Genomic DNA, 12,922 nt, shown 5'->3' with positions numbered 1-12,922 from the left:
AATCGTTTCATCCTTGTTTAACGTAAGCAAACAACAAGGATATATGATTCACTGTGTTACACTGTGTCTGACTGTGTCCCTTGCTGGAAAGCACCCATTCTTTCTACACTTATAATTTTAAATTGTATATGTACACATATCTCAGCGATATATATTTGCCAATAATACATTTTTTGCGCATGTATAAATATAATACAGACATCTATGCTATCTCAAACATTATTCTTGAAGTAATTATTGTATTTACAATGATTACATTTAGATATAACAATGTGCATATTTTTTATAAGTAAATTATAAAATATATTTTGTTATTGGAACCTTGAATAAGTTCTCGCTGATTTTTCGTGAAAAGTAATGCTTTATTTTTAAAAAGTCGTAAAAAACGTGTCACTGAAAGTATTGCCCATCGCTAGCCACTACTTTTTCCCATCTTTCTGGCAGCATTTGAATTCCACGTCGGAAAAACAAACGTCTTTTGAGGCTATCCAAGAGTCGACCATTTTTTGGCATTATCATAAGAATGAAAGTGCTGCTCAGCCAGCCCATGTGCCATTGATCGGAAGGGGCAATGTCTGGTGAATATGGCGGGTGGGATAGGACTTCCCATTTAAACGTTTCCAAGTAGGTTTTCACCGGTTGTGCAACATGTGGCCGTGCGTTGTCATGTTGCAAAATCACTTTGTCGTGTATCTGCTCGTATAGCGGCCGTTTTTCCTTCAATGCTTGGCTCAAACACATCAATTGTAGTCGATAGTGAGCTCCCGTAATGGTTTCGTTCGGTTTGAGCAGCTCATAATAAACTACACCCAGCTGATCCCACCAAATGCAGAGCAGAAGCTTCGAATCATGGATATTCGAATCATGGCTTTGCCGATGATGTTGATGCATGGCCGAGTTTACCCCACAATCTTCTACGCTTAGGATTATCGTAGTGTATCCACTTTTCATCGCCAGTCACGATACGATGCAAAAACCCTTTCCTTTTCTGCTGTTAAAGCAACTGTTCACACGTGAAAAGACGTCGTTCGACGTCTCTCGGCTTCAACTCGTACGGCACCCAATGTCCTTGCTTTTGAATCATTCCTAATAATTTCAAACGTTTCGAAACTGTTGTGTGATCAACTCCTAATGATTCTGCAAGTTCAGCTAGCGTCTGACATGAGTCTTCATGCAGTAATGCCTCCAATTCTTCGTCTTCAAACTTTTTCGGTGCGCCAGAGCGTTCTTTATCTTCAACATCAAAATCATTATTTTTGAAGCGTCTAAACCAATCTCTGCATGTTGTTTCCGACAGAGCATGGTCACCGTAAGTCTAAACAAGAATTCTGTGTGCTTCGGCTGCAGATTTTTTTTTAATAAAGTAGTGTAGTAAAATTCCCCGCAAATACTCTTTTGTTGGCACGAAACTCGACATGTTTAACACTATGAAACGAAAAGTTATTTACACTTCGACAAGATGACATACACTGAATTTCAAGCTTGCTTATCATAGTTCCTTATCGATGTGTTCCCATCTTCAACTACACGCACGCAGTTGGAAAACAGCAAGAACTTATTCGAGATATCCCAATAATTATTTTTTTTACAATAAAAACACTGCTATACATTTTTAATATAAACGACATAAGATAATAATATATTGCTATTTTCTTATTATTCTTTACACAAATTTTTGTTCATTCCAGATGTATACTTCTCTCTTCAATTCTATATCTTCCAACTTTATTTTTATAATTTCTTTACATATGAGACAGCCGCTACGTGTGGTAATACAGGTGAAAAGATTGGTTTTCCGTCCTCATCCACGTAGTCCTTATAATTAATTTTATATATCTGATCGTAACCAAGTCGTTCGCACATCTTAGCGGAAAAAATGGACGTACAGTCTGCCCTGAGATAATGATATCCTTGTTCCTTTGCCATTTCCCTGCAATGTATAAATAGATCAAGAATATATCGTTTGCTCTCTTGAACGCACCTCTCACGTTGATCGATCTTTGAACATATCGCAAAAACAAAATAATATTTACGCTGTTTTTCCCATCAAAGTCGTCCCGACACCTCTTCCTCTCCAATTTGTGTCCACCGAAATTATTCTGACCTCCAGAATTTTAGAATCTCGAAACCGTCCACCCATGTTCACACTTTTATCCAGGTGATGCAGTAATCTCAATATCTTCTTAAATTTCGCGTTTTTACACGAACGTATATATTCTGGTTCTTCATTTGATAGAAGATTATCCATTTTGCCTGTAAAAGGAAAATCCATATCAATCTACAACTACATGAATAATTCATAGATATTAAAATTTGTTAAATTGCTAGTCAATTTAACTCGTGATATTACTGCGGTAGTTTAGTAGAGTTAGCGTTTCAAGACCGGAAATTTTTCGGCGCGCGTTTCTGTGGGACTACATACGTAGTATATAAATTCACATAAGAATCATACAAGCATTAAGATCCAGCTAGACCGTGTAAGGCTTCGATTCTATAGTTTGTGTTATCACATGTACGGTCCTATAATATATTATATTATATTAAAATGTATTTAATAATTAACCTTTATAACATGCACATATCCTTAAAAAAATTAACATTGTTGGTACACGCATACAAAATTTCTGGGATAAACTTCAAGGGATGATTCTCATAAAAAAAATTAACTTTTGTTAAGGAAATTGTATCCCCTGACACAATTAAGGAGCTATCTATTCGGTTGCGTGATGTCTGACAATAGTTCACGTTCTTTGATTTTGTTTTTGTAAAAAGATACCTTACAGTCGATCCAAACGAGGACATAGCTCCTTAAAAATGCATCAAAGGAGTGAGAGACTACAGGTTCCTTAATAATATTTTTTTGTTGATCTCTTTAAATATTTATCCTTTAAAGTTTCTTCTAAAGGTCGCGCTGAAATATTTTGTATTGATTAATACGTAGTTATTAAATTAAGCCGATAAAATAAGACACATACGCACACGCACTTAGTTTCTTTATTATTGATCATTTGCAATAATTTATTTTTAATATTTCGAACAACAGTTTTTTTCTCGATTTTTCTTACATTTCAATATTTATTGAGGGTGAAGTCGAGAAATTATTTTAAATATATTCTTGTGTATATAATATAGTGTGACATATAATCTGTATAAGTATATGTCTTATCATGCATTTTGCATGTTATCTTAACGACAGCTATAACGCAGATGATAAACCAGGAATTAATTCAAATATAATGTGAAAATAATGTATAAATGTATAATATGTAACGAATGTTTAAAAATTCTTCACTATTTTAAACATAAGTTTAATAATTATTATATTTAAATAATTTAATTTTTGTTTCGTTATTTAACAATAATTTAGATATCTTTAAAAATAATATTTCTGTTATGGAAAAACCGATTCTATATTACTTATTAATTATAAATTACTTAAACATTTATGTGTAATAGCAGTCGTGTTATCTAATAAAATTTACAAAAGTATCTGAATATGAAATCTTACTGTCTCACTGAAACTTATTGTCTAAATATAAAACATGTTATAGCTGTATTTCTAGTTTTTAATGAAGGAATTATATTTCTTCGACTCTTGTGTTATATAATCTTTTTTACGAACTTTGCAAATTAATAATTCTGCATAATAAAAGATAAAGCGAATGATATCTGGATAAATTCAGTTAATGTTTCTATATGTTTTCTGTTAAATTATAAATCTATTATTGCTGTATCAGCAATATTTTTCATTTGTAAATGTAATATTTTTAAATATTTTTATAGATATATTTTCCATTTTTTTTCTCTTTCCTTTTTTTATTTAAAAATATTAAATTTAAAAAAATATAAATTTTAAAAGGTATCTCCTTTTGTGTGTGTGGTTTTCGACTTTACTACTTTTGCTTCTGCTGTTATTTAACTTAAGCTGTTATTTACATATTATTTATTCATATTGTTGATTTTAAATCGCATTTTAAATGTATGATTAACATCTTCGCAGTACCGTTAACGATTTGCACACGTAGGTATAATTTACGAATGCGATTTTCAAATGTCGTATAATAGTTGTTTGTGCATTTTGATGTAGATACATATTTATCAGCAAATTACATGATATAATTATCTATTTTGAGTCACAACCGGTGTCGGATAATAACTCACGGTATTATTCGAGATCCGTAGCATTTTACGTAACCTCACGGTACCGTTGTATTTCTTTAGTCTCTTCTCTCGATGTGCATTTATTTGAATACAGTTAAGATACGTTTCAAATTAACTGACAATTTTTGCATCTGCTCAAGTGAGACGACACATCCATATTTCAAGAAGATAAAGATGCACATTTTTTTCTTTTATCTTTCATATATTAACAAATATAAATAAATTTATATGAAGAAACATTAATATATGTATATTAATAAATATAGCATTTTTATTTGGTTACAAATATGAGAGATTAAATTAATAAGAATAATATTTAATAAAATATTATAGACAACAGTAGATGGATAACAAATAATAGTAAAATCATTTTAATCACATTGTGTGATGTTATTATCAAAATGGAAATAAATATTCACTATTTTTGTCAATGAGAAATTTTTTTTTACGTCACTTAAAATTCTTTTCTGAGAATATGTACTTGATGACTATTACTTAGAAGATGCAATTGATTAAAATGACATAAAACGCAGGAGAAACGAAATTGCAAACACTATGTCAATTTGAAAAGAAAAAAAACATCGTCTTCATAAAGAAGTGTCTAATCGAGTATTCATAAAACTAACAAAAGATTACCACTACAGCTTTACCATTGAGCAGAACTCCAACAATTGTACCATTCGCGGAAACTGCCATTAGACTCATGTTATTTTCAAATGATGCATTGCAACAGTATTCCTCCAGTTCCGCACAAGTACTGTCTTCACCCTCCGGAATTAATTGAATGCTCTGATTCAGCGGCTCGTCTCTGAAGAAGAACCTCCTTAAGAATTTCAGCACTCTCAGTTTATTATCCTTATTAATTATCTCGATATGATAATCCATACTGTTGCTGGATCCGTCAGCCAAATCGGCCAACTGAAATAAAAACATTATGAAAATGAGAATATTAATTGTGAGACTTTACAAAAATTATTTGACATTATAAGAAAAGATTATAACATTATACTACAATTGTATATTTAGAAATTGATATTCTTTTTTTTAAATTTATTAATTTATTAATTTAATTAAATTTTTTTAGAAATTATTTAAAAAAATTAAAAGCGTTAATACGTATTAATTAATATTTTACAATAAAACAATCGAGAAGGAAGACATTTGATGAGATTATCTGACAAATTATTGACCTTGAATGTTGTTATTTAACGACTGATGTATATCTTACTTATTTAGACCTGATCGTACCTTGGGGTGTACATAGTTAATCGGGACATGAGACACGCGTCGTTCAATTCCTATACAATAGGAAATGTAAATTCAGCGTAATTTGCGCGGAACGCTGCAATACGATCCTCGAGTCGAGAATTCAGAGGAGACTTTTATACATAGAAATGATTAATGATGCGCCAGCTTATTACACTGTACGTGGATATGCGTGAGACAGTCTCATTTATACAACGCGTTCTATCACGAGCGACCATTCCGCGGTCAACGTCGTCCAACGTTAATTTGTCATTGATCTATTTCCAAGCAGTGATTTGTAAGAGTTGATAAGACTGCCTACGCGTGCAGATGCGATGTGCGCTTCCAGTAAAATTGACGTTATTTGTCGTCATTTTGACGTCGAAATAACGTTAGACACGTCATTTTGTCATCAAAATGACGACAAATAACGTCAGCTTATTTGCTGGGTCTGACACGGTTTGCAAACGTACATAGATATGCATATAAAATAACGTAAAATTAAAAATTCTCTGAAAATATTTAGAAAAATTTTTTTAATTTGATTCAATTTTTCTAAAATTTTGATTCAATTTTTTCTGACATTACACAAATGTCTTCTGAGACGTTTTACTCTGCTGCTACGTGATATCATGACGTGTTATTTAGAATGCAAGGAAACCTTGCTGAATGCAAAACTCCTTTGCCTTGAATGTTACACCGTTATTGTTCATCGTCATATAATTTAAAATGTCCTTCTTCTAATAAGTCATTTAATCATTTGCTAAATTATAATTTAAAATAATCACTTAATTGTGCTTAATGCGCTGATAACATGTGTCGCAATTAAAGGAGCCACTCTCTGAATATTACGCGTCATTACATTTACAAAAGGATATAATTGTGTAAGACGCGTTGTCATCATTCTAGTTACGTCATGTCAAAGGGAGCGTGTCATTACTTACATTAAAAGTTCTTACGGTTTCTTTCAGCGTAATTAATAATCTGCATAATAATTTCTGACATCCTACAATTACCGTGAGAAAATGATTAGATCATCTCGCACTAAGGCACTGCATTTACGCGTACATCATCACCAATGCAAAGAATGAAACTCATTCTATCCCTTAGAGAAGTATAATTTATTTAGGAAGAGTATCACACTCCATCAAAAATTGAAAACGATATAATTTTTCAAAGATACATGCACGACTCTCTTTCGGGAGTCACTTAATAATCTCTTGACCTAAGACATAACCGTATCTCTCGATACGAATATTTCGAAAATACATGCGAGGACAATCTCCATATTTTTTCGTAAAATAATACAGCGATATTTTAAAGAAAAAACGCGAATGCATAATATATATGACGAAAATAATAAAAAAAACTTATAAATAAAGACTATAAAGACTGATACATTTTTATAAATAAAGTAATATCCACGGTATAAAATATTTATGTGAATCATTTTTTGAAATACTTCAATAAAATATATTTCAGAAATATTTTGTAAATATTTTTAAAAATTGCAAACATTAAAATAAGAATCTTAAATATTTCATAAAAATATTTCAGAAATATTGCACAAATATTGTAAAAAAATATTTCAAAAACTTTGATTTTATGAACGTATTTATATCTTAGAAAGATTTTATGAAAAATTTCTGAAATATTTTCATTCTGCATGAGATTGTTTATCTATTCAATTGGGCTCAAGAGATGTTTCAGTCTTTACAGTCATAAAAAAGCAGAGCTTTAATAATTATATCTCTTCCGAAGTAAAATGTTCGACGTATTATGTCAAAAATATCAAATACTAATTTAGTATTTAAAATGTCAGAATATGCACGGATTATTATTTCAATTCTTATCTCATCTTATTCATTTAATTTCTTACCGAGTATCTCGTAATCTTTGGTGCATCTTTCACAAAATTGATGGTGGTCTTGTCGCTATCGATGCGAATCTCGTTAACCCGATTTGATGCACGTACGTTCTCCATAATGAATGATAAGATCCGCGAGCTTTACTGCACTTCAGGTAACTGTACAAATTGTAACTGTGGAAGCAAGTTCTCCAAGCGCTAACAACGTGATGCTCGATTGTGGTCGACGAGGTGGTAATCTGACACTGCGCATTGTAATAGAACGCCGACAGTCTTATATACACTCCATAAGAGCAACAGGCGTTTTTCTTGCAAGGTTCAGGGACAAATAGATATATGCTTAAATTCTAAGCAGAATCGTAAGGCTCGTAACATATTCTTGTAAGAATTTTTAAGTGCTCTTATATCTTTATACAATATTAAAAAAAAATAAATATAAATATTTTTACAGACAGCTTCTTACTAGCTATAAAATTTACAATAAATCGTAAATATTTATAAAAAATCGTATTTCTTACAATACATACGCATAAAATTAGAATAAGTTCTTACAAGTTTTATGAGAACACGTGTTACAAGTCTTACGGTTCTGCTTAGAATTGACCCGATAGTTTAGGATACTTAAGATCTGTGATGCTCCCGTTTTTAATATCGTAAGATATCTATACAATCAGCCTTGGATCGATCCGCGGTGATCACATAATTATACCATATAATTGTATAATTTTGCAGCGATTTATTACGATAAATTGGATTTTATTTTTTACTAAGTTTTCCAGTAAAAAGAGTTACATTACCAGAGGAAACCTGTGCTGAAAAAAATAGTTAGCTGAAATAGAAAATAGTAAATACATTTTTAGTGTAGGGAAAAAATTGAAATAAATTCATTAAAAATATTTATTTAAAGGATGCGTTTATAAAAGTATTATTTGAAATAAATATCTTGTAGTAAATATAAGGAAGGCAAATAATATTTACTATATATATTAACATTTAATTGAAATAAGATAATACTTATTTCGATATTTCACGGTTAAACAAAATACTTCTATTTTCTATTTTCAATTTATTATTTTCTATTTTTTAACAGTACAAAATTAAAAAATAGTATAAATAAAATAAAAAAACAGCATATGTTTCATAGATACATAGAGTGTCCAAGACTTCGCGTGTGACACTCGTCACGAAATTGTATAAATTCATAAGAAATATTATTAGGAAAAATCGCCTTGACCGAATATGGCGTTTTTATTCATGTATATTTAATCCAAGTGATCTATTTTCACTTAAGAATGCTCATAAAGTTTTATCAGGACTTTATGGCTTTATGGCTTTATAGCTTGGAATTAACAACAATTTCATGTTATCATGAATCTAATTCGTGATATACAGATACAAAATTCTGACGATTTGCTATTAAAAATTTGCAAAGTGTGTAACGTATAACTGCGCCTGTTGCATACAAAAATAAAAAATAATTTCTATTTAACATCGTCGTCAATTGTCGTGAGTATCGTCATTAGTGCAAATTGCAAGAGATAATATGCGTCCTTGTAGTTTAACACTCGAATACTTGTTAATTCATGTAAGACATTAACTGACATCGAAAAACGATTGAATTAATTGATATTTTTATGGGACTTAATCGATGCTTGATTCATTAATTTTTGCTGATAAATAGTAGATTCTTAATATAATAGAAAATTAGTATCGCTTCATTACATAATTTAAAACTTTAAATTATAATAATTGAATGCGATTATTACTACCACAATTTGCTTATTATAATTTGTACTGTATATCAAGATTGAAATTTCTCATAAATATAATCATTTTTCTCAAAGTTTCGTCTTTATGATTGATGGCCAGATTTTTAATTAGAATTGCATTTGGAGATTGAGAAGGCCAATCCATTGATTAATACACTGTAAAAAATGCAGTTTAAAATGTTTACGTTTAAAACATCTTTGTAAAACAAACGTTTAATAATGAAAAAACCGTTTAATATTTCAATTTTAAACGTTAATCAATGCTCGATTCATTAAACGTTTTAAATCCAAACAGTGTTTTGTTTATTGAAAACCTTTAAAACTGAAACATCTTTAAAAAATAAAAACAAGAATAAACATTTTAATATCTTAAAATTAAACACTTCTTTTGTGATTGTATCATTTTTAGTTTGCCAAAATTCCGAAGAAGCACGTCTGGTAAAAAGCAGAATAATACCCGATAAACTATAATAATGGTGATTGAATGCCATAATAATTGTAAGTAAATGCATTTTATAATTAATGAATGTAATGTACTTTTAAAATATAACTTTAATTTTTAATATACTCGGTTTAGAGAATTGCTGATGACGTTCTTGTGCCACTGACTGTATATCCCTTATCTGTATGTAAATGTTTACAGTGTTGCTGCTGATGTCGATCGTTTACGCCCTTACACGAGCAATTGTGCTACTATGGAGAACGGAACATGCCAAAGACAACGACATTCCAATCTATCTGCTCGAAGATCACCGCGATAATCGTAATTGTTCTGGAATCGAACATGGTATCTTGAAGACTGCCACAGTTAGAATCACGTAGTTCAAGGTTATTCTAAATACATGTATGACTTTCCCTTCTTACCTATTCTCATTTTAAACCCAAACAGTATATGTAAAATCAGAGTAATGTAAAAATATACAGTAATGTCTACAACTTGTTCGCATTACTTATCACAAAGCGAGGCGAGTAACGTGATTATTTTCTGGTCCACGAAATACATTTTTCCATAATGAAAGAATCGATTAAAAAACCGTTTATTAACTTCTATGATTTTTGATCGACTAAATACACTGTTCGTTTTCGTTACAAATAATCTATTAACAAGCTAATACTATTCAGCGACTCAATGATTTAAAATTTAAATAGCATGGAGGTACAGCAGGAATTACGAAGCATCTTCATGGCCGTATATGTTCCCCTACTGTGTGTCCTTTGATCGTGGCACTCGATAAGCTAGACTATAGACAATCGATAAACGATCGACAATGAAACCTAACGGCCTCAACAAAGTATAATTTCTCAAGCATTTCTCGCAGCCTTTCAAATTGGAAGAGGTAGCGAATCCTGAATGAATATATTATAGCTAGTTTCCGCGTTCGATTGGAAAAGAGGACAAAACAGCTAGGCGACAGTAAGGTTTTGTGAAAAGTTGCTCAACAGGATGCTTTAGAGGATTTATATCAAAAAGATAAAAAAGCTGTCCTTGAAACATAGGGTGAATTGTATGATTCAATCGCCTTGAATGTCTGTTGTTAGTGAACCGATTCAAATTTTTGTTGTCTCGAACAGTTTTATGCGAATAGGATAATAAATCATTGCATTTTTATTACCGATACGAATATGTCATTTATTTTTTAACATCGTACTTACAATTACTTGACATCGAAACTCAATCACTGTGTATTAATGTTGTCTATATATCTATCCATACAAATATCCTAATATATTTTATTCTATTATCTATTAAATATTATCTATTAAAATATTATACTCGTGATATAGATTAATAAAATAAAAAAAAGGAGATGAATAACGTAAAAAATTTTGTATGATAATATTTGCTAAGGAATATTTACTAATATTGCAATCGTTATATATATATATATATATATAATATTAAAAATCATTCATAGAAATAACATGTTTAATTTTTTGCAAGTCAATAAACCGAATTGAGCTTTGATAAAAATAACTGTAGGTATTTTTGGATTTTACAATCGTAATCTGTTGAGATAAGATAAAACAGTTTAAGTGACCGATAGACCTCGAGTGAATGGTCAATCAAAGCGAATTGCTATCATTTACTATTAAATGTATATATCGTTCATTATGCATATATAATTCTCCGACCAAAACGTGATCGCTTTCTGACGTACTTTCAATAGTACAATTCCTTTTACTTATAATAAAAATGCGCATATGTTTATATAGTAGGGGAAAATTGAATCGTATCAACATATGGAATGTGCTCCTATCTGTCCTATTGAAGGAATTTAATTTCTCATATATATATATGAGAAATTAATATATACGCAGATTTAAAACGGAATTAAACCACGAAATAGATGTTATTGTGCCGTTATGTAAAATCTGTATTTTATAATTTGAAATATTTGCATTTTACTTTTACACGGATTAAATCTGCGTATAATGGCTTTAATGTACACTAATGTGCACTAGTACGTTCAACTGAATTTGCTATTAGTTTCGTATGTAATGAGCGAAAAAAAAGATAGAATAAAGATTACAGCGTGTCGAGCGCCCCGAACGAATGCCCCTTATGTTTACGAGCGCCTTAGTACCTAAGCGTCGAGCGGCATTTGGATTGCGCGCGGGGCGATGCGATGAGGGGGATAGCGAGAGGCGGAGCCGACTCGAAAATCGGCCGAAATGTGCATTTCGTGCCGAGCCCTGATTTATATCATGATGTTACATATAAAATTTATATCCGTCGGTTACGTGCGATTGTCTGATGCTATTGTAGATTTTTGAAAGAACTAAAAAAGAAAAAAACCACAAAAAAAACCATTAATAATCAAAATTATGTCAATTAATTTTTAATGCAATCACGTTTCGTCAAATGTGATTCTTAATATGCTCACCACGTATTCGTTGATATATGTTCCTCTAAAAAGTCCACAATTCTTTTTCAACACAGCGTTATCTGAAATGATTAAAAATTTTAATATTGGAACTTTAATATTTTAAAATAACTTCTGTCGACTAAATCGTTATGACCACTTACATAAACAGAGGTGACATTTATATTTTGTATTTTCAGAAAGAGAAAGGGAAATTTTGTAGGAAGGGATGAAAACTAATTACTGCGAAGAGGGGGTATTACCAATGATAGAAGAATACGTTTCTGGAAAACGTTCCGTGTCATTTTGTTTATTCAGACTATTTTTCTGTTTCTTTATGTGGATCATTTCTGAGACCAATCGTTTGTAATATGATAGTTCGGAATCGATTATGTTCGTATTATTCCAATCAATTTCGTGATCGAAATCTAATATATGCTGGAATATGACAGACAAATTATTTGTTGGTTTTTTGTAGTTATTTTTATGTTCCTTTAGTCTGATATTGAGTTTTCGTTTGGTTTGTCCAACATATGTGCAATCGCAATCACGACAACTTATTTTATATATTACATTCGACCAGTCTTCTTTTTTAATTGTGTCTACTTGTTTTTATAAATGAACGTTTAAAGACTATTTAAAGGTTTATGAGCAATGTTAAAATTAAATTTTTTAGTGACTATTACACGGAGAGAATTTTCTCTTAGAATTTAGCCTGAAAATCATGATAATAGTGGGACAACATAGTATTTTAAAGAATAGTATGTGAGTCGCTTTGATTTATTGTATCATAATAAGATATATATTTTATTAATTTTACTAAAGAGTATAGTAAAATTTCAATAATTTTAAAATATGTTACGCAGTTTATGATTCTTTATTATTTTCAACAGAATAGATGCCAAGTAGTTATAAATGTATAAAATAGCTTATACAATTTTTACCATGCAGTATGATATTTTTAATCTGATTTAGTCGCTTATAATAATTTTAGCATGTAATATGGTAATTTATCG

General features: G+C 30.5%; 1 protein-coding gene across 3 annotated transcripts in view; it reads right to left on the bottom strand.

The window, feature by feature from the left end:
- Positions 1-1,203: 1,203 nt before the first annotated feature.
- LOC108763120 (dopamine N-acetyltransferase) overlaps positions 1,204-12,922 on the bottom strand; it is a 15,116-nt gene continuing 3,397 nt past the window's right edge. Inside the window, exons 1-4 of one of the 3 annotated variants that reach the window (XM_018510485.1) lie at positions 7,286-7,551; positions 4,812-5,079; positions 2,034-2,253; positions 1,204-1,930 (exon numbers count right to left, since the gene is read on the bottom strand). In XM_018510485.1, coding sequence (XP_018365987.1) covers positions 1,732-1,930; positions 2,034-2,253; positions 4,812-5,079; positions 7,286-7,390 — 792 coding nt within the window. In that variant the 5' untranslated portion in view covers positions 7,391-7,551 and the 3' untranslated portion in view covers positions 1,204-1,731. Of the gene's footprint in view, positions 1,931-2,033; positions 2,254-4,811; positions 5,080-6,365; positions 6,498-7,285; positions 7,552-12,922 lie in introns of those variants that run through there. The other 2 variants (XM_018510487.1, XM_018510486.1) reach the window with 2 other exon arrangements.

Source organism: Trachymyrmex cornetzi, unplaced genomic scaffold (assembly GCF_001594075.2).
Source record: "Trachymyrmex cornetzi isolate Tcor2-1 unplaced genomic scaffold, Tcor1.1 scaffold335, whole genome shotgun sequence".
Taxonomy (NCBI): Eukaryota; Metazoa; Arthropoda; class Insecta; order Hymenoptera; family Formicidae; genus Trachymyrmex; species Trachymyrmex cornetzi.
Note: the sequence above shows the minus strand (reverse complement) of the source record. Positions and strands in the feature narration are given on the sequence as shown.